This window comes from Lethenteron reissneri, chromosome 17 (genome assembly GCF_015708825.2).
Source record: "Lethenteron reissneri isolate LAM-NWPU_2019-01 chromosome 17, ASM1570882v1, whole genome shotgun sequence".
NCBI lineage: Eukaryota > Metazoa > Chordata > Hyperoartia > Petromyzontiformes > Petromyzontidae > Lethenteron > Lethenteron reissneri.
Genome location: NC_083795.1, coordinates 349328 through 371318, shown reverse-complemented (window position 1 = coordinate 371318; position 21991 = coordinate 349328). Strand labels below are relative to the sequence as shown.

The window sequence follows — 21991 nt, the reverse complement described above, 5'->3', positions numbered from 1 at the left end:
GCCGTCGGACTCATTTTACCGAGCAAGTGCGTGTCCTGGACGTGGGTGTTGTGCGTCTGGAAACGGTGCAGCACACAGCTCACTCTGGGCTGTCTGCACTTGGCTTTTGAGACCTGAGCTCACTGATGTGTTCTTCTGTTTACACAAAGCCCTGGTCCCACACTTGTAATGCGTCAGGATTATCAAGGTACTAAAGTGAGCAAATGTTTTACTCAACTTGTGATAATCATTGCCACTGTAACCAGCTTAGTGCCATTGTGGTCTCCTTGCAAGGGGGCTGTTTAAACTCGTACTTTCTTAATGCTTATTCTATAAATGTATATGCGTGTAACTTCAGGGTACTTGATGTGGACGTTGCTGTGGCCGACGGTGGCCACATTAAGAACGATGTCCCAGGCTCTTTAACGTGCGCGCAACAGCAGCAGGCTGCGTGCTTTGGTAATGTTGCACAGACATGAGTGGGCAGTGGTGGAAATGAAGCCATGTGCTTGTAGTACTCCGTACGTTCATCAGAGGGTGATGTAACCCAGTACGATATCTTTTTACACGAGTTGTGTGGTTGCACTTTCTCCCAGGGGGTTCTGTGTAAATCGTCAATGGCCACCTCCCTCTTGCTGCCTGCATGCTCTTGTCGCTCTCGAACAGCTTCACTCGTCTTTCGTTCTCCAATTTCTCATCGTTTCCTGATCATTTTGCAGAGTTGTGTGTAGTCAATCCTCAGTTTTGCATCTCTTTATATTTCTCCTCTTCCTCAACATGTTTTCAATTTGCTTTCTAAAATTTGCCTTGCTTTGAATGCCCTGTGCATTGCTGTGCTAGTCAATTCATTGCAGTGGCAACGTCCATCTGGTTGAACCGCTCGGCATTTCAATGCTGCTTCCCTGATCAACAGCATGAAGACCCAACAGAGGGAACCATAAGAATTTATTAACAAATGTTTTTTTTTAATTGAACAACACGGTAATAATCACATTCACAGTAATGACAACCATGTAAACCGCATATAGAGTTTTAGGAAACATATTATACTAGAGTTACACTAGTAGTTCTGTTGCAATGTGAACACATTCATAAGCATGTCCGGTGGTCGCTGTTATGATTATTGCATAGGTATTTGGGATACCAGCTTTGTTTTATTAGACAACAGAAGCTGAAATGAGGCAAAAGAACACTGAAATCCCGCATGACAATTGGATTCCATGCTACGTATGGCAACTTATCGACACGTGTCTTAAAGACCGCTTTGTTCCATAGCTACTGTCACAAACACTTTGAGCAGCTACTCTCGAGCAGCTACTCTCAAGCAGCTACACTCAAGCAGCGACACACCTGCAGTTCATTGGTGTGGTGTTGGTGGATCGCACATGCAACGTGCATGCCTATGAGGTGGAAAGTAGATGATGGTACAGCAAATAATTTGCTGACCTGTGCAGTTTTCTCCTAATGTTATCCTCTTGGCTACGTGGGCCTTTTGCAGATAACCCATTGCTTTCCACGTGAAAAACATTAAGGAACTGGCGAAACATGCTCATGCAGGGCCCACCAGAATGTCTTGAGACTCACCAAGGCTTCCCTGATTGAGGACACTCATAGATTTGTTTTCCCTTGAGAACGCCATTTGTGTTTTAGCAACGCACCGCACACTGGTGGCCGCTCACACGGTGCTGATCTTCTCTTGAGTGCGGGTGATGCAGGCAGCGTTGGCGCCCACCCGGGCTGCCTGGTACACGCCTTGCTTGTGGTCCACCTGTTTGTCGGCCGCCCCCTGCGTCAGGAGCTGGGCCTGACGCTCCCTGCTCCTCTCCAGCTCCTGCCAGTGCTCCTGCGACTTCTGTAGGCACAAGCGCAGCAGTGGCATTGGGCCGGTATATAGCCATGCCCCTACTTCTCAGAGCAGCACTATACACGTAGACCACCACTTTCAGAACGTTTTACACTTGGTCAATATTCGCATTTTTAGGGGCAACAACAGTGAACGTGGTCTGCAGGACGATATAAGTTTTGTACCGGGACTTCTACGGTTCCATTTTGCCCGCTGCATGTCCTCCACTCGCTTCATCTTAACGCGATTAAACGGGCAATACATTTGGTAGCTTTCATCTCTTTGCCTACATAGTCTGTATGAACTTATCTGGCTTTAAATTGTTTAATGTCAATTCACGAGAATAGTTTGAGCCAATAACAAACCGGCCAGGGGGGTGATGGGGGTGCATAGACCCCCACACCGGAAAAAGTTCCCCCAACTGCTGGAGAAAGTTCCTTCTGCTGAGCAACCCTCCCCCCTCACCCCTCCCCCCTCACCCCTCGCCCCTCGCCCCTCCCCCCTCGCCCCTCTCCCCTCGTCGCCGTGACTTGCGAGTCCGCACGCTGCGACGCTGCTCTTGCCGTGGAGCGAGCCGTGAGGGTCACCTTGCTTGCCGGCACCGCGGCGGGCACTCCTGGCCCTTCCCGGCCACTCTGCGTCAACCTCTTCCTCTCGGCGCGACGGTCCTCCAGACGCTGAAGGAGGTCGCTTAGCTTGGGGTCGCCCAGGGCGTCTGGAGGGGAGGCCGCGGGCGCTTGCTGCCTGGCTCGCTTCTCCTCCAGCCTGCACCCAGAGCCAGCGCAGCGGACTTAATGCGCGTTCGCGCCGCGACGTTCGAAATCCAAAACTCGGCACCGTCGCACTCCTGGCTGAAAGTGTTGGTGACGTAAACCCCCTCGTCCATGCCACTAATCTCTCTTATGAACACAGACATCAATTAGTCCCTAGATGTGTTCCCATCTCTACCAGTGAAGTAGGAGAGATCAGTCTTATGCAACTGTGCCTCTGTGTCCTCTCATTTCCACCTTCAACCTCCCCCTAAAGTCACTTGGACAAAAAATAATGAGATATTGTTTATTATACGAGTATATTCGACTAATATTTATTGTTTTAGCTTTCCAAACCTTGGGCCTGATTCGGCAATCAAACAAAACGTGTATGTGGGGAAAGTTACACTGATAGAAACATTTGTGTACAACATTTTGTCCAATAAACACTGCAGGTCACAACATTTCTCCTTTTGCTTCTTCCCTCGCACCGCTCCACTTTGGAATTCCTTTTCCCAAGCCCTTCTCATAACCTTACTCAAGAAGCGTGTTGCATCATAGCTATTACATAATATAGCTACTACAGCTCGGATCATGCTGTTTTTGGTGGCCATATGACTCGCTGGGCATTGGACCTTTGCTCGCCAACTACGTGGATGCCAAACATCCGACGTGTCTCCTCTCACCGGAGAGCGGCCGCCTTGCTGTTGGATGCGCGGTGCAGGGAGATCTTGTCCAGGTGCTGCAGCAGGAGCTGCTCCTTGGCCTGCTTCTCCCTGAGGATGTCGTCACGCCGTTCCTCCTTGGCCTTGTGCTGGGCCTCCTTAAGTAGCGCCAGCCGCTCTCTCAGCTCCACCAGCGACATCTCGCTCAGCAGCGCATGCCCTGCCGTCTGCGGCGGTCACGGAGAGCACAGAAACGGCAGTCGAGACCAGGGAAAGCGGACCACAGTAACAACCACAGTAACTAGCACAGTAACTAGCACAGTAACTAGCACAGTAACTAGCACAGGCTTGGCTATTGTCTCTCGGGACTGTTGATGGTCACGGCTCGGCTCTGGCCCAGCAGTCTCGTAACACTCTGGCTCAGTAGTAGTAGGTTTTTACCCTTTAAACTGGTACAAAAACTGACACCTTTATACCCTCCCACTCTGGCTCAGCTCACGAGCCTCCAGCGACGCCCGAGCGGCACGGCCGTGGCCTGGCTGAGGCGCGGCTTTCGGGAATCCTGGGCGGTGATTGGGACCGTGCTCACAGCCGGTTCAAGTTAAGCGCGTGGCTCTGAGCCATGGCTCACTTGAGCCAGGGCCACACCCGAGATGAGCCTTGACTAAGACCGAGCTACGGTTGGTTATGTGTAGCAAAGGCGGTTGTCCGTGCGACCGTGTTGAACTTGGCCGATCACCTGTGTGGGGTCCATGTGCGGATGGCGCAAGGCGGGCACGGCCTCCAGGGCGCGGATCTGTTGTATGAGCTCTTGCCGACGGCACATGTCCTCCTGGGCACGCTCCAGTGCCTGCCTCAGCATCTCCTGGCTCTCCTCCATCACCTCCTGCACTGCTCACCCCACCACACTCATGGCTCAATCCGCTACCAACACGGCTGCTCAACGGAAAACGCTTTGCTCCCGACCACAGCGCACACGGCGGTGATGCTCAACAACAACAACGCATCATAAGAATAGCCACTTGCAGAACGTGCAACTGTATCCAGCAACACACATTCTCACGCATTCCACTGCAAACACAAACAACAACTTCATGCCTTACTCCAGTAGTTTATAATGGACACGAATATGGCAGACTTCGACTAACTGTTGCACTTTAGTTACTCACACGTGCAGTCAACCACACAAGTGCATGGGATTTTACATTGTGACAGGAAAATCTTAATAATGTACACCTGTGGTGAAGACACGAGCACTGTCCACCACCCCCTCGCTCCAGCCTGACCCCCACAACCTCCCCCTCGCTCCAACCTGACCCCCACCCCCCCCCCCTCGCTCCAGCCTGCCCCCACACCCTCCCCCTCGCTCCAGCCTGACCCCCACACCCTCCCCCTAGCTCCAGCCTGACCCCCACAACCTCCCCCTCGCTCAAGCCTGACCCCCACACCCTCCCCCTCGCTCCAACCTGACCCCCACACCCTCCCCCTCGTTCCAACCTGACCCCCACACCCTCCCCCTCGCTCCAGCCTGACCCCCACACCCTCCCCCGGGCTCCAGCCTGACCCCCACACCCTCCCCCTCGCTCCAGCCTGACCCCCACACCCTCCCCCTAGCTCCAACCTGACCCCCACACCCTCCCCCTCGCTCCAACCTGACCCCCACACCCTCCCCCTCGCTCCAGCCTGACCCCCACACCCTCCCCCTCGCTCCAGCCTGACCCCCACACCCTCCCCCGGGCTCCAGCCTGACCCCCACACCCTCCCCCGGGCTCCAGCCTGACCCCCACACCCTCCCCCTCGCTCCAGCCTGACCCCCACACCCTCCCCCTCGCTCCAACCTGACCCCCACACCCTCCCCCGGGCTCCAACCTGACCCCCACACCCTCCCCCTCGCTCCAGCCTGACCCCCACACCCTCCCCCTAGCTCCAACCTGACCCCCACACCCTCCCCCTCGCTCCAACCTGACCCCCACACCCTCCCCCTCGCTCCAACCTGACCCCCACACCCTCCCCCTCGCTCCAGCCTGACCCCCACACCCTCCCCCTCGCTCCAGCCTGACCCCCACACCCTCCCCCTCGCTCCAACCTGACCCCCACACCCTCCCCCTCGCTCCAGCCTGACCCCCACACCCTCCCCCTCGCTCCAGCCTGACCCCCACACCCTCCCCCTCACTCCAACCTGACCCCCACACCCTCCCCCTCGCTCCAACCTGACCCCCACACCCTCCCCCTCGCTCCAACCTGACCCCCACACCCTCCCCCTCGCTCCAGCCTGACCCCCACACCCTCCCCCTCGCTCCAACCTGACCCCCACACCCTCCCCCTCGCTCCAACCTGACCCCCACACCCTCCCCCAGGCTCCACCCCTTTAGCTCTCCATCTTTCTCTCCACCACAGCCCCATTCCCTCGTCCTGATCGCAATGCTTCTGGGAAATTATAAAACTGCTGTTAATTTTACAACTTAAAAAATACCTAAAAACTCTATATCCGTGCAAAGTTGCATCATTTCACGTATTTACCCACAATGATGGCTTTACCAAGTTTTCTGCAGTTGGATAAAAGGTAAAAAAAATAGCCCTGAATGAGTGCCAATGTTCCTTAAATCATACAAGGCAGCAAAACAACTAACATCCTGTGTATGGTCGTGTAATATAGAGAATGCATTACAGAAATTACACTCTGTAAATGATGAAAAACCTCACCACAAAAGAAGCAATCATGCAGGCTGGAAACCACTCCTTGCATCCACTATATATATATATATGCAAGGAGTTGGTGGTTTGGATAAGGCTGAGCATTGTACATGCAATGCACACGCTTGTTGTTAAACCTATGAACCACATTACAGCACACATCTCCACTGCACTGCAAACATCAGGGGCGTTGAGAAGAATAACCAATTCACTGCACATCACAACATTACATTCAAACTCACTTGAGCATCAATTCACTGCAAACCATATGCACACAAACCTGATCAGCGCAGTGTGTTGACAAAGCACACCGCAGCTTCCACAGCACTCGCAAGTGCGGACATTGCAAACCTGGAGTCCCTGACACCTGAGCAGTATGCGGCAACATTACAGTTGAATCAAACCTTGGTGACATGTTACTTAAAACACACCCATTGCTCAATAGAGCAATGGGGCAGTGGTTATCATTGCCAGCCCTGAGTACGTGGTGTAAATTCCACATTCCCATGGCAGGGCTCTGCATAAGACGATCACTCCTTCTCACAAAGAGGTATTCATTTGATCAACCCTGGAGGGATCAAGGACTGAGTTGACCCCTGACTGGGATTTAATTTTTATCTACATTATTGTGAATCAGCTCTACCCACAGCATGCTGGCTCAATTATTACACCACTCCTGACAGCAGTTGCAGCTGAAATATATTGTTCTAAATAAGAATATAATTGATATTGATTTATTTATGGGATCAAATTAATACATGCTAAAGATCTGCTTATTTGTTAACAAGACTATATACAACAGGCATAAGTAAAATGTTTCCCTGTTCCATGTGCTCCTCTTTCTGCCACCGCCCAGAGGTTCCTGGAGGCGTGGGGCAGGAGGCCACGTGGGGCCCCTGAGGCAGCCATCCACAGGGCTGTCGCGGGGCCCTCTTTTGTGACAGCTTAATAGTGCAGTGCTAACCGCAAGGCCACCACTCCTCCCAAATGTAAATGATGTAAAACTTTTCAAACGAGCAGAAGCAACAGTGATTTTAGGAAGTAAAAACAGTGATATGGTGATTCTTACCTATTTTCTGTTTGTATTCTTGAAGTTTCAGTTTAGCTGCTTTGGAATTCTCATGACCCTCCATGATTTGCTTAATCAGTTTCTTCATCTCCTTCTCCTCTTGAAGCCGCCGGTCTGCGTACTGCTGCATCATCTCAGCTGTCTGTGGGACACGCAGCAACGTCCACAGACACACCACGGGCTACGTGAGACGCGCACACAGACTGCGGCACACCGCACAGGCGGTGGACCAGCGGCAGTGCGGTCGCCGCTTGTTGCAGAGGTTTGCGGTTTAAATCCGGCAGGCCGCCCTGGTTATAACTGCGGTTTTGTATTAACCGTAAAGTACTACTCGCTGTCTACTTCACATTGCACGTTAAAGATCCCCTGGCGCCATTTGCAATGAGAAGGCCATTGTATGTCAGCATCACGGTCCAAATTTGAAAAATTACTCTGCAACATTACTCAATTGGGATTACAGAAACATTTTTCCCTACTTGAAGACTATATTCATCAAGTCCCAATCAATATAAAAATAGACAAAGCACCTCCATCCTTTTGTCACAAAAGGTGTGCCACATTCTTTGTAATCTTTTAAACAACAAAATCGGTGGAAAATAGCATAATTTGTTTATATTTTCTCATACATGTTGGCAATAGCTGCCTTCCCTCCCACACGTAAACTGGGCCCCAAACCCTGCCCCAGCTCTGCTGCTGCTGCTGCCACCTGCTGCTTGACGGTGGCGGCTTTGTGCTGGTTCTGGCTGGCGAGGGCATGCCGTGCCAGCACGGCCTCCTCCAGGCTCAGCTTCCCCTCCAGCCGACGCCGCTCCTCCTCCAGCGCTGCCTCCGACGCGTCGCGCTGCCGCATGCGCTCCTGCCAATCAGCAAATTCGCTCCCGTCCCGCGCGCCCCTAACCAGCTCCTCTAGCCTGGGCACATTAGAGAGAGAAACAAAATGGACCGATATTTCACAGAGTAGCTTCATCCAAGGTGCAATGCTCTTTTCTGCGAGGACATCCTTCTAAACAAGAGATGTCCCAATCATGCACATCGTTAATGAGCAGCAGCTAGGGTGTGGGAGTGCGTGCGCGAGTGCATATGTGTGCGTAAAAGTGTCTGTGCACGTGTGTGTGCGTGTGCACACACACATGGCAAAACAACCCCCTACCTCCTCGTTGGTGCCGGATGGAAACGCTGTGGTGGGCAGTCTCCTGGCCAAACTACATTTGGCAGAGGCAGGAGATTGAATCCTCACCCTCGGGGTTCCTCCAGAAACAACAAAAACCACTGCGGGTGGCCACGTGGAATGTTCGAACGTTCACTGCGGAGAAGAGGCTGCCACTCCTCTGTCGGAAGCTGGACCGGTACCGCCTGGATCTCTGTAGTGTTCAGGAGGTCCGGTGGACCGGCTCTGGCTCCTGCCACCTTGAGGGGTGGACAGTCCTCTACTCGGGGCAGGAGACTGCCAAACAACAGGGAGTGGCTCTTCTTCTGAACAAAACAATGAAGGGGGAATGGGAGCGTGGCGGTGAGGTTTGCGAAGCTGTAAGCCCCATGCTACTTTGGGCTCGCCTTCCCATCAACTAGATGCGAGGAGTGGTGGTCGTGGTTACACATGCCCCCACCAAAGACGAACATCCATGGAGGGATGCAGGTAAGGCTGATGAGTCAGATGCCTTCTATGACCTCCTGTCACAGGTGCTAGCTAAAGTGGCCCCTCGGGATAGTCATCCTGTTAGGCGACTTTAATGCCCGAGTTGGTCATGATGCTGGCACCTGGTCTGGAGTGATTGGACGGCATGGGCCAGATCAGCTCAATAACAGTGGTAGAGGCTGCTAGATTTTTGTGCAGCCCATGGGCTTGTAATTACCAACACGCTGTTCCGGGATTGGCGCATCCACACAACATCATGGATGCATGCCGGATCCAAGAAAGAACATCTGCGAGGTTTAGGACTTTGGCTCATGCAGCTGCAATGGCTGCTTTGGGTACATGATCCAGACCTCCCCAGAGACCCTGGTTGACAGAGGAGGTGTTCAGGCTGGCTGAGAAAAAGCAACAGGCCCACTCTCATCGTCCACAGCTACTACTTAGTGGCGAATGGCGGTTGTTGTTGCATGTGTATGCGTGCGTGTGGGTGTGCATGTCTTTGTGCGTGCGTGGAAACCGACCTTTTGAGCTCCTGTGTCTCTCGGGCCTGGTAGAAAGCTCCCTCTCGCAGTATGGCCGTTGTGTTGAGCTTAATAGGAACGTTGTTCTTCTACAATAAAAACAACGCTCGTATCACAGTCCTGTAAACGATATGCAGCTTCGCATTGTCACGATGCTACTTTAGCAAGTAGTCCTGCCAAAGGGAATATATTTTATTAATTACACTTGGCAAATGCACTCACGTTAGGTTTCCTGTATCGTGTGTTTAAGATAAACTGGTTGTTGGCATTGACCAATGGAAGATTATTAATTACTTTTACTGTATTGTCAAAATAAAACAATCCGATCACGTGGGACAGCATCCGTAAATGTCCTGGAACTTGCGATATCCATCCATCCCTCTCTGGCCCATGGTACACGCATCCAGAGGGACGCCTCGCTCATCATCCAGATGACGGTCATATCTCTTATTGCTGCCATAATGATTGTATCTATCTAATGTGATCTCCATTTTAATATTATGCATTAAAGGCTCTGTGGGTATAAAAACAAAAAGAACACCTCGTATAAATGTTTTACTTGTTTTGTTTAACGTGTAGTCACTCAACCCCACCACCTCCGTGAGCACTTCACTACGGACGGCAGATTGGCAGAGCTGAGGTCACAAACCGTGCAAAAATGTACAGATGGAGGCAGAGAACGCTTCTCTCTCTCTTGGCTTTGGTTGAGCCCTTGGATGGAGCGGCGGTGCTTACCGAGGTCTTTGGCACGCTCCTGGCCCGGGGCCTCTCTGCACTCGTCCTCGACATCTCTGCAGCGAGCTCCGCCATGACGCGCTGAGCACATCCAACGGGAGAGGTGGTGGATGGTTCGGCCACACAACTGATGTGCGTAACGGATACTGAATTGACACGTTTTGTGAATAAAAAATGATGCTGGGGAAGCGGGCGGCACAATGCGCCGAGCTAAAGCGCGCAAGCTGCAGGTCACCGCTACCACTGCTGCTGAGCAGGAAAAACTGAAAATCTGCCTTCCACAAGAACGTGCCGAGTAGCAAGTGTGTGCGGGCACGCTCGCAAAAAATGCCCAACATTACTTTCAGCACGTTACGTGAATCGGCATAACTAATCGTATAATACGACATAGTGTTGTACAAATGTCCACAAGACCCAATTCCGTCGAAAACAAAAAAGCGTCGTGCTCAAGGTTCACAAATATAAAAAGAGAAACTCTGTATCAAAGTCACTGGAATCAGTCACTCTGCATGTGGACGTGTATAGCATCAACTGTACACTGGCCTTGAGAGTGAAACTAACCAATAACACGTGTGTGTAATCTCGCACAGTGAAATATGTAAGCATTGGTAAACACCGGTCAGATTTCTCCCTCAATGTGAGGTCCACTCCTTCCTCTGTACCTCTCTACTTCCCGCACCTCCCATGAGCACGATTGGCTACGACAGTGCGAAAGAAGTTCAACACACATACGTACTCCCCATACCCTCCCCACTCCGTTCCTCTCCATGTCACTCCCACACACCCTCGGCATACCCCCCCCCCCCCCCCCCCCCGTGTCATCCTCACCTTGGTTTGATCCGCCTTCTCGGCGTTTGCGCACTGGAACAGCATCTTGCTCGCTTCCATCAGATTTCTCTGTAACAGCACGAGCGGTGACATGCTTATTTTCTTATATTTAGAAATGTGCCTGTTCTAACAAGTCGTTCTGGTGTACTGTGCCCACGTGATCGTGTTAAGTTTTTACTTTGAAACGATTACAGCTGCTGAACCATTGCAATTTAACTGTTGCTACGTAACTCTGGGTGCTCGCATTCATGACTTACGAGACACGAATTACATTATCACGAAGCTATCACAAAGCATATCTTTATATTTTCGGTATGACTCTTTTTTTTGTTCAGAGGGTCCTGCCAAGTTGTGTGAGTAGGGGGCGATGCTGCTGCCGTGTGTAATCCCAACTGAGTAGTTTGTAGGTCTTATTTCAGCATTGAGATGTTTGGCCAATGCCAGCTGCACGGTGTGTGTGTTTGGCTTTAGATGACTCGTGTGCCAAGTACGTGCAGTTGTGCTAAGCAAGAGTGGGTTGTGTTCCAGAGTTAGGGAACCTCAGCTCTTCGCCGGTTCCTCTGCCTGACGTCCTGAAGCTTTGCCATTTCTTTCGGGAGATGGTACGTGCTCTTGGGCACCTGCACACACACAAACAATCAACTGTACAACCACAGCACTCCCTGCCAAGCTTGCAACAGCTCTGCCTGGGGTCGGGCGTCAAACACCAAGCTTGTTGACGTGCAGTTACATTCGACAAAGCGCATCATCGTCTCAGGAATCCCCTTCATCCAGCAGTGGAATGGCAAAAGCCTGGCGATCATCATGGCCAGCATTAAACAATTGTGGCCATGCATCGCAGACTCCATATTACATGTGACATAACACATTTTTAAACGATGAATAGTGTTTAACCAAATAAAAAACATTTCTAAACAGGCAGTTAAATGATACGGAGCATGGTGTATTTCTGATCACGCCAGCGAGTAACATTGATGGTGGTGGCACGGCGAGGGAGGGGAGACGTACGGGGTTGGGTTTGCCGAGGGAGGGGACGCGATCCGGCAGAGGCAGAGTCCGTGGCTTGGGCTTGGTCAGCGAGAACTCCTGCGGCTCCGTGGTCTTGGGCTTCGGCCGCGGGGGACTCGTGCCGTCCAGTTGGCTTCTCAACTGCTCCGTCAGCCAAAGCACTTCCTCTCTGTTTCTGAAAGCGACAAAGAGAACTTCTTACGCAGCTGTGTCTGCCGAAGGGGCGATTAACATGCTGTAAGGAAATAGCAAAGACTCAATAATTCTTCGATACTCTTATCTCGGATCAGCTGACTTGGGTTGTTCGGTCAATTGCATTGTACATCGTTTACATGTGGAGCACTAAAGTGCCTGAAGCGAAGTGACACATTAAAGAAGATGGAGAGACAGCTAGGAAACCTTGCTGAATCGCCACCAGACACCTCTCTTGCAAAGAATACAATGACTTCACTGAATGAACTTAACATAACTTCATCTATTCATATTTCCATGCAGCGTGAAACTAAACCAGCAGAGGCATTGTTAGTTACGTGGAGCTGGTTGACACTGCCACTGCCCTGCCTACACAGAGGCACGTGCAAGTGGAGGCGGTGCCAATCCCACGTAAAAATCCTTTGATATAAAACAGCACGAGTAGTTTTAAATGGCGTTACATGGCTTAATTGTGGCCCTAAACCATGCGCTTGGCCCAAGTGTTCATAAACGTACTTGAGTAGTGGCGCCAGCAGGTTATTTTGCACGAAGGTGATGTCATACAGCTGACTCCACTCATCCTTTATCCAGGTGCTTAAGTTGACTTCGTCAAACAGGAAAGTCAAGAACTGCAAGGAAAAACCGTCCCCGCGTGTGTCATTAGTTCAGTGATCATACAAACTCACGCTGAGAAAGCACTGCAGCATCATAGGCAACGGCAGACGAAGCTTGTGGGCAAAGGGACCACGTTGTAGCATTGTCCAGGCAGGGTAATTACCAAACTGACTTCTTCCCTGTTTTGTTTGGTCGAGTGGCTACCCCCGCTCACAACAGCAGGACCCCGCTGGTGGTCACAGCAGTAGGTCTGACGGAAGGCAGACTAGAAGGAGCAGAGGTTTGGAAAGGAGGTAATGTGGGCCCTCAGCTGGGTGAGGGTGGGGCATTCGAGGAGCCTGGAGAGGGTGGAGAGATTGGTTGTGGGTTGATAGCATGCTGGGATGTCTGGATTGAGGCCAGGTTTCTTGAGAAGCAGGGTGACTTGATCAGTTTTGTAGGAATTTTGGAAACGCAAAAATGTGAAAGAAGCATTAGTGACATTGGTGGTCATGACGGTGAGTGCTGTGGTGCAGTGTGAACAAGGAACCGGGGAGGTGTCCAGAGGAGATGACTTCATGTGGCGTTCTTGGATTACACCAAGTAACTCTTCATGCCATCGATTGGAATAACAAACTCAACACAGGAGGTACAATGTTTTGTCAGTTGCTTTTCAAATGGCATATGAAAGAAAGATAGACAATCAATAATAAATAATCTGAAACATTGAAAAAATGACAGCAGCTGTGGCAATATGGAGAACACATTGTGACCTGCACGCATTGTCACCTTATGCATGCTGGGTATGTCTTGGGAGTTGATGATCTTGGTGAAACTGGTCATCCCCAGCTCTTCCAGGCGAAACACAGCCAGGTAGGCGATGACTGTGAGCGGACGTGACAGTGGTGGAAATTTTATCTCAGCACGAAGCCACACCACCGATACAGCACTCTATTTAACTACTAATTTCAATAAATACTCTTTTAAATAATGGACATCAAACGTAGGCACGGGGCAGATCTGAATGTGGACAATAATCATGGCTATCTCACCCCTCGTGTGAGTGGCGCAATTAACCTACTAAAGGCTCCTCTGCCTCCGGTAATGGGTATCGCCTTGTTCATACGAACCACTTGAAACCAGACTGTGTTGGTCCAAGAATGGCCTGCGTGGGGTCCAACTCCACCCCAGAGATCTTGGTCCCACACCAAGTATCCAAATGAGGCTTCGTCGGATCCTGCTTTGATCCTCCATTACTTCTCTCTATCTGCATCCTCCCTCCTCACACCCCCACCCCCTCCTCTCCCACTACTCTGTCTACACCTCTAAGCTCCCTCTCTCTATCCCCTCTGGCTTAGTGATCGAGCCCAGCAGAGCTCACCTTAATTTTTCCCGCGTTGTGCTCTGAGATACCATTTCACTATAAATGCTTAACAAACACAAATCATTACCCTTATAAATTACTCCCACAAGATGTTCTGAAATTGACGTTTATGTCCTGTGTCATTGGATGGAAAAAAGGGAAACTGGAGGTGAAATGGCAGCTGAAGAAAAAGGAATTGAATGATGAATGACTACAAAGTGAGAGACGTTGCTGCAATGGAAACACAGGTGTAATGGGATGTGCACTACAGCTGACACACCATTATGCCGTAGTGACGGCAAGGGCCTCGTCGTGAGAGGCTTGCAAGGTTCTTGAATGCGGCGATAACAACAAGTGATATGACGATGGTGAATGCCCAAGGGTCCTTGTTATGAGCCCTGAAGAGATTTAAATAACTTTTTTAAAGTGCTGTTTTGAGTGGCTTTAACGTGGTGGAAGCGGGATAATTGTTTAGTGGAATGTGCAGGGCACTGTGAGACGCACCTGTAAAGACGTTTCGCTGCTTGAGCAGAACGTGCTTGCCGTGGCGAGCGTAGAAGGCGTTGACCACGACCGCGAGCAGTCGCCTCTGTTCCACGCAGCCTCCCAGCACTCCCAGGAGGAACACCAAGTTATCTTCACTCCAGCCCTCCACAGCACGTCGCGAGATATTGGCGGTGTTAGAATGTTCCAATTTTGTGGTTTATGGAGAGATAAACATACACATTCATTCAAATTGAGTCTGCTGCTGGGTGAAGGCCTCCCCAAGCAGCTGGCGGTACAAAGAGGTTCCGTGTTTTTTGTTAAAACATCACCTTGCTCAAACATGACTGCACCTACAGAGCATGTACAAACTTCCCAAGGTTTTTAAATAGGTCCCTACAGTTGTATAACAAAAACACAATCAATGCGTTTCCTCTTGCAAGTATAAATAGGAGCTGTCGGGCGTCGAGGGGATCCGCCACTGCGCTGCACGTACCTGGCGCGACTGAATGATGTCGTCTGTGATCTGCATGAGGTTCTCTTCCCCTGCTGTGATCTTATCCAGCAGGGCGACCACCTCCCCAATCAGCTCCCCGTAGTTTCCCATTGCTCCTGAGACACACACAGCGCCACGTAGCCATCGTTTTAAACACCATCTCAATAAGTCGTCTATGTCACCATGGGCACGACCCGCACCTCCGATTCGCGCCGTTGGCTACGTACGGTGCGAAAGAAGCTCAACATTATACAAACAATGACACCCCCTGCCCTCTTTCTCGGGAGCCCGCGGGGCAGGCGACACGCGCAGGAGGAGGAGGAGGAGTTCCCTCGCCTGCCGCCCACAACACAGCCGCTGTCGGGCATCGCCTGCGACAGCGCCAGCCGCGTTCTCTCTCAAAGCCTCGCGACGCGCAGCAAACTCGGAGTTCAAACCAACTCGGCTCGCCGCGAGGCGAGTTTCTCGTCACTCCGTCGCAAGCGCAGCAGGTCCCGCAGCAGCGGCGATCGCGGTCACGGGGACACGGAGACGACGCGGCAGCGGCGCTGTTTGTTGGCGTCGCCCTGAGCGGCAACTCCTTCAAGACTCGAGCGCGGCCTTTTCGACCGGCACGGCGAGACCCCCGCGCCGCGGGTCCATCCGCACGGGGACTCGCGCGCACTGCGACAAAACACCCCGCGGCCCGCCGTGGCGGTTGTTGTTGTTGTTGTTGCACCGTGCGGGCGTGGGTTCCCTGTAGAACCCAGTGGGGATTCCGAGCCAGAGGGCTTCCTAGGAAGCACTGCCCCCACCACCACAGCACCACGCGGGGCGGGTTGTGATGCAGCAACCTGCGCGAGCGCCCCCGGAGTGGCGGTGTCCGGATGCGCTACCGCGGATTTACCTGCTCCAGCTGTGGGGGTGGGGGGGGATGCAAGCTTCGTCATTGTCTGCACCTCGCCAGGCGAGGCTTGGCCACGCGTGCCACTGAACGAAGCGGCGCCGACTACGCGCCCCCCCCCCCCCCACGGGGACGTCTCCCGCTCCACGCGGGGATCTCCCCTCGCCCCCCCCCCCCCAAACACCGCTCACGATGCCTGCGCGACACCGCCCGGTCCGTCAACTCCGCTGCGAAACGCGGCCACAGATCAACAACGTCAACAACACGTCAACAACACATCAACAACGCGTCAACAGATCAACAAACCCGCTCGTAAACAACGCGGGCGTCTCCTGCTGCTCCCTCACCGCGCCGTCTCCTGGCAACAACCACGGCGCGCCGCGAGATCTCGCCGCTGTCTTCTCGCGAGATCTCACGCCCCTCTTCTCGCGAGATCTCACGCCTCTCTTCTCGCGAGATCTCACGCCTCTCTCCTCGCGAGATCTCACGCCTCTCTTCTCGCGAGATCTCACGCCTCTCTTCTCGCAAGATCTCACGCCTCTCTTCTCGCGAGATCTCACCCCTCTCTTTCTTCTCGCGAGATCTCACGCCCTCTCTTCTTGCGGATGCTCACGCCTCTCCTCGCAATCTCGCGAGATTTCCCCTCCACGCGAGATCTCATCCCCCCTGCCCGCGAGATCTCCCTTCTCGCGAGATCTGTCCCCCGCGAGCCCCGCCCCTGCCTCCCATGACCCCCGACCCCTGACCTCTCGTGCACTGTCATGGCGGCTCGCTAGCGGTGCGCACGTGCGGATTGGAGAGCGGAGCGAGGAGCCAGCGGCGACTTGCCTCCACGCGGAGACCCTCTCGAGTCGTCGCGGCTCCACACAGACACCCCCCCCGCTCGAGTCGGTGAGGCGCCAAAGCTCTACACACAGAGACGCGACTCGGAGAGACTCTACCCCGAGACCCCACTCGAGTCGGTGAGACGCGCACTCAGCCATAGACTGAGTAAGGAGGGGTGGAGTGTGAGTGAGTGAGAGGTGGAGTGTGAGTGAGGGGGGGTGGAGTGTGAGTGAGTGAGTGAGGTAGGAGAGGTACATCACTCACCTTCCACTGTATGTATGTTGAACTTACTCTGCACCGTATGGAGCCGACCGTGCTCATCGAGGGTGGTGTCTGCAGCGCTGAGCCGGCGCCATGGGGAAGGCCAAGCCCAAGCGGAACTTGGCAGACAAGGTCCGGCGCACGAAGAAGACGGTCGACGTGCGAGCCAACCCGTTCGAGGTGAAGATCAACCGGCAGAAGTTCTCCGTCATTGGGCGCAAGCCGAAGCACGACCGCGGCCTCCCCGGCGTGTCCCGCTCCAAATCCATAAAGAAGGTAAGGCATGTGTGGAACACGGAGAGAGTGGCCGGCTCGCCGCTCTCATTGCTTGGAAATGCGAGGGTCCATCTCTCACAGGGGCGGCGGGTTGGCACGGTGGTACGGTGGTAACACTCGCGCCTCAGCAAGATTCAAGCGCCCTTCCACGTGGAGTTTGTTTTCCTCTTTGTTTGCTCCGGGTTCTCTGGTTTCCTCCCGTGGCTAATTTAACAAACAACATCCCAATACTGAAACATTACCCGCTAGTCACTCAAGTGAGATTATACAGAGTTGCGAATAATAAGACCACGAACGAGAGGAGTGTCGCGTTTGCTTAAATCGTAAACGACGGTTCGTGCCGGCGTGATGGGGCGCCGGGAGGGTAGCGTGGGTAGTGCTCGCGGAGTTTTCACATTGCCCCTCTCGTGCAGCGCATGGGGACGCTGCTGCAGGAGCACAAGCAGAAGAACAAGAGCAACGTGTTCGTGGACCGGCGCATCGGAGAGAATGACGCGTCCATCAGCCTCGAGGACAAGATGTTGCAGCGCTTCGCCAAGGAGCGGCAGGTGTGACGCACACACTGCCCAGTGTGTGTTTGTGCGCGTGTGGGGAGCGGTGGTGTAGCGGTTAGCGCGCTGCACTACGAACCCGTGACCCGAGTTTCGATTCCCGCTCATGGGCAACATCAGTGACAATTATCTGAACTGGTACCAGGTGCAGTGTGTAAACATCACCACTGGGAAGACAAAGGCGGTCGGGCGTGGTGCTGGCCACCCACCCCCTCGTGTACCGTTCTGGCCTTCATAGCTGCTACTCGCTAACAGCACTTGCCCCAACAGTCTGTTAAGGCTATACAGGGATCTTTGTTTTTTTTGTATATAGTGTGTGTGTGTCTATTGTCTTATGTGTGTCTAGTGCATGTGCTTAGTATTATGGTCTAGTGTATCTTTCTGTGTGTATGTCTACTGTGTCTGTGTCGTCGATGTGGGAGACCTGTGCCGTGTAGAGACCCCCACAGTACAGCCGGGGGAAGCCCAAAGCTGTGAACGAGCCATCTGTCGGTGTTATTGAGGTGCGAGACGTGAGCGTGTGAGCCGTGCGTTCCCTCCACAGCGCCAGCACACACGAGAGAACGTGTTTGCGCTGCACGAGGCGGATGATGAGGAGCAGCTCACGCACTACGGGCAGTCTCTGGCGGACGTGCAGGCGCTCGGGGACGCCCCCCGACAGCGACAGCGACACGGGCGACCGCGGCCTCCTGTCAGGTCCGGCACGGCACCACACTCGGTTATCACGCACCCCTCACGCAACCCCTCAACACACACCGCAACACACACCGCAACACACACCTCAACACACACCTGGCTGTGTTGGTGCCTGTGTTCTTACCGTGTGTCGACGTGGCTGTGTTGGTGTCGTTGTGGCTGCACAGCGGAATTCACGGAGGCGCACTTTGGCGGCGGAGGGGGCCTGCTGCGGAGGAAGAAGGCTGCTGCTGCTGCTGCTCCGGTTGGGGAGGGCGAGGACGGTGGGGGCGGGGCGGCTGCCGAGTGCCGCACCCGCTCCCGCAAGGAGCTCATCGAGGAGCTCATCACCAAGTCCAAGAAGGAGAAGGTGCAGCTCGCTCGCCCACCCGCTGGTGTCTCGTTTACACACATGCTCGGCCAATGCGATGAGCTATCATACGTGGCCAGGTCACTTCTGAGAAAGAGCTCAGAGCTCAGTTTGTTTTACCTGGTTTCCTAATATAGTTTCTCTATTCAACTGTATTTAACGAAGTAATGACTAAGCCGTGGCTTGACTACCCAGTGATTTCACTCGGCAGTAACTTTACGAGGCAGTGGCCTGACTCGGCAGTAATTTGGTAAAAGCCACTTTCACTTTGGCAAGGAAGCCGTGTGCTCTTGCTGGAGCGTGGTAGGCGTGGTTGTTTATGCTGCTCAGTAGAAGCACGAGTGTGCATGGAGAGTGTGCTCCTACGTGTTCCAGCGTCACACCCATTACCGTCTTCGAGGGAAAGAACGGTGATCTGATCTCCGACCCCCAGCAACAGGTTTGTAGGTTGGCTGAGCATTTCTGTGAGGTCCGAGGGGAGGGGAGCCCTCAGCCTCAAATAACACGATAGAGTAAAAGGGAGGGTTGACTCTGCTGGGTCTTTGATTAGGATCCACAATGATGCAAGTGGCAGAATTTGGGGTGTGGACTGTTGGGTTTGTGCATACGTGCTTGCGTGTGCGTGCAAGTATATGCGCATTCACGTGTGTATGCATGCATGTGTGTGTGTGCCGCATGTGTGTGTGTGCACGCATGTGTGTGTGTGTACGCTGTGTGTGTGTGTACGTGTGTCCACAGTTTGAGAGACAGAACGCCCAGGGAGCAGACGCTGGAGCTCACCGAGAAGCTCGATGCCGATTGGAAGCTGATCCAGTCGCTGCTGCCACACAAATCGCCCAAGGCCCTGCGTGCCGAGGCTGAGGACGATGCACCGCGGGTGAGCGGTAGGCGGAGCCGGTGGACTTGTGCAGGAGATCGCTCCTTCCCACCTCTCGCAACCTCACCCTCAACAACTCCCTCTCGAATCACCCACCATGGGATAACTCTCATGGTGAAAACAGCCCACAGTCCCGTTGATGTTCTACGCCGGTAATGGCTGTTAAGCGTAGGAGTGCGCACCGAGGATTTTGTTGTGGGGGAGGTTTCAATAATTAAATCGCAGAGACTGTCACACTCTTGTCGAGGGCTATGTTAGGCCGGGGTCCCTGCCTTGTGATGCGACTCTTGAGTGCCTTCCCGCTGCTGCTGCCCCCCTTCCCCCCCCCCCCCCATGTACAGATGGAGGCCTACGACGTGGCGGGTGGGGAGCTTGCCTTTGAGATAAAGCGCAACCGAGCGAGCGCCTCAAAGACGGCGGAGGAGATGGCGCGCGAGGAGGCCCAGCGACTGCAGCACCTAGAGGTGCGCAACCCTGGCTCACGGCTCGACACTTGTGACTCGCCACTCAGGCCCTCACCACTCAGCACTCACGCTCAGCACTCACGGCTCACCGCTCACATGATCACCACTGACGCTGCACCGCGGCTCACTGCTGCTGAGCTGACGACTCACGGCTTACCGCTCAGAATCCCGCTCACAGCTCACCTGCCCTATCCGCTGCTGCTGCGTGCAGGCGGCGAGGCTGCGGAGGATGCGCGGGGCCTTTGAGGAGAAGGGGCAGAGCGAGAGGCCCAAGCACCTGTCGGCCGACGACCTCCACGACGGCTTCGATGTGGACGACGAGCCCACGGCGCCGGCACTCGCCTACGAGGTGCAGGCTCGCACGGGGCCCACCGGGGATCTAGGGCCACCCCCACCCTCTCACAGCACAGGGCCCGCTGGGGGTCACGGGTCAGGGCCCACCCTCTCACAGCACGGGACCCACTTGGGGTAGCTCAGCCTCGTAGCATCGCCGTGCGATTGACGACGTGCGGCTCCTTCCTTCGTTCCCCGGGGAGGTTAACGAGACCGTCCTGCTGGGTGGGTGGCCGTGCATGCTCTGTGGGCGCCATGTCACCTCGGCAATGCTTAGAAGTAGTTGCCTGTTAATATGACGGTCTTCATTGCCTGAGCTGCTTAACAGTCGTTGTTTAGTGATTGGTATGCAGAAATAAACTTGAGTGGCTGAAAACCCCCATATGTATACGAGGCAATCGCACTGAGCGCTCCACACGGATAGATTCAATGATTGCATTGATTTACGTCATTATCCGGTCGCCTCCCAACCATGGCCTGCAACTCGAGCCCCGGTATGCCGGGCACCAGGCAAGGCATCGTGTTCTCCTGGGGGACAATGAAGATGATAGCGATGATGATGATGATGATGATTGTGCTGAGGATAGCGATGGTGCTGATGATGGTGCTGATGATAGTGCTGAGTGCTCCGGGTTTGGCCGTTGCGGTGTAGGACGGCAAGCTGAAGACAGTGACCTGGGCCGACGAGGCGACCGCAGCCCACGGGGACAGCGATGAGGAAGACGACCGCGGTGAAGAGAAGGGGAGGAGGATGAAGAGGAGGAGGATGATGATGCTGATGATGATAGCGATGGTGATGATGACCACTCGGATCTGGAGTCGGATGAACAGGCTGGCTCTGAGGAAGACGACAAGGAGGAAGAGGAGGAGGAAATGGATAGTTTTGTGCTTAAGTTGGCTTTGAGTGTGGATGGGGAGGAGGAGGATGGGGAGGAGGAGGATGGGGAGGACGAGGATGGGGAGCCAGGTGGCCCGATTGGGGATGGGAGGCGGACGCAGGCCGTGCAGCAGCAGGCGGCGCCGTTGCTGCACGAGCGGAGGCAGGCGATGGAGGCGGCGAGCAGGGAGATGCCGTTCACCTTCCCGGGTGAGTTCCCCGGCACGCGATGGCATGGCCGCTGCGCGTCGCCGGCCATGCGGTTGCGACGTTGCTACCCGCGAGCCGATCGCTCGATGTTCACTGCGACCTACGTCCCCCCCCCCCCCCCAGTCCCCACGAGTGCGCAGGAGCTGCGGACGCTACTGGACGGGTACCGGCCCGAGCAGCGTGCGACCGTGCTGGCACGTGTCCAGGCCTGCACTCACCCCAGCCTGGCTGAGGGCAACAAAGCCAAGCTGGGCGTGAGTCTGCTTCCTCCACACCATCTCCCCCCCCACCCATCCTCTCCATCTTTGTCTCTCTACCACCATCTCGCCTCCCGATGTCCAGCCGAGTGTTATAGTTGGTGAGCGCCACGTACAACTCGTAATCGAGAGGTCGTGGGTTCACATCTCTGTTAGGGTCCCCTCAACCCTTGTCATCACCGTCATTCTTGCTATTGTCATCGTTATTGTTACCTTTGTTATGGTCACCACCACCATTGTGGTGAAGTGGTGCTGAGGCTCTGCACCACACCTCGGTAGA

At 54.0% G+C, this 21991-nt stretch overlaps 1 protein-coding gene and 1 pseudogene across 2 annotated transcripts; one reads left to right on the top strand and one right to left on the bottom strand.

The window, feature by feature from the left end:
• Positions 1 to 907: 907 nt before the first annotated feature.
• Positions 908 to 16202, bottom strand: LOC133343271 (cilia- and flagella-associated protein 99-like). 2 transcript variants are annotated; one of them, XM_061552731.1, is made up of 16 exons: positions 16083 to 16202; positions 14853 to 14968; positions 14378 to 14522; positions 13300 to 13394; positions 12433 to 12545; positions 11725 to 11899; positions 11256 to 11336; positions 10717 to 10785; positions 9889 to 9969; positions 9154 to 9242; positions 7706 to 7910; positions 7000 to 7141; positions 3976 to 4127; positions 3258 to 3463; positions 2410 to 2587; positions 908 to 1831 (listed from the first exon to the last, which is right to left on the bottom strand). In XM_061552731.1, the coding sequence occupies exons 2-16, from the start codon at positions 14961 to 14963 to the stop codon at positions 1655 to 1657; spliced, it is 2019 nt and encodes a 672-aa protein (XP_061408715.1). In that variant the 5' UTR covers positions 14964 to 14968; positions 16083 to 16202; the 3' UTR covers positions 908 to 1654. The 2 variants fall into 2 exon arrangements, with proteins under 2 accessions (XP_061408715.1, XP_061408714.1); XM_061552730.1 differs by having other exon boundaries at positions 16042 to 16117.
• A 273-nt stretch (positions 16203 to 16475) lies between these two features.
• Positions 16476 to 21991, top strand: part of LOC133343234 (nucleolar protein 14-like) — a 14140-nt pseudogene continuing 8624 nt past the window's right edge.

Coding starts and splice junctions, on each gene's coding strand:
- LOC133343271 (XM_061552731.1), bottom strand. CDS start 14,963: ATGGGAAACTACGGGGAGCTGATTGGGGAGGTGGTCGCCCTGCTGGAT. Junction 11,900..12,432: donor CTGCTGGCGCCACTACTCAA/GTACGTTTATGA, acceptor TGTCGCTTTCAG/AAACAGAGAGGAAGTGCTTT. Junction 1,832..2,409: donor CCGCGGTGCCGGCAAGCAAG/GTGACCCTCACG, acceptor TTGTGCCTACAG/AAGTCGCAGGAGCACTGGCA.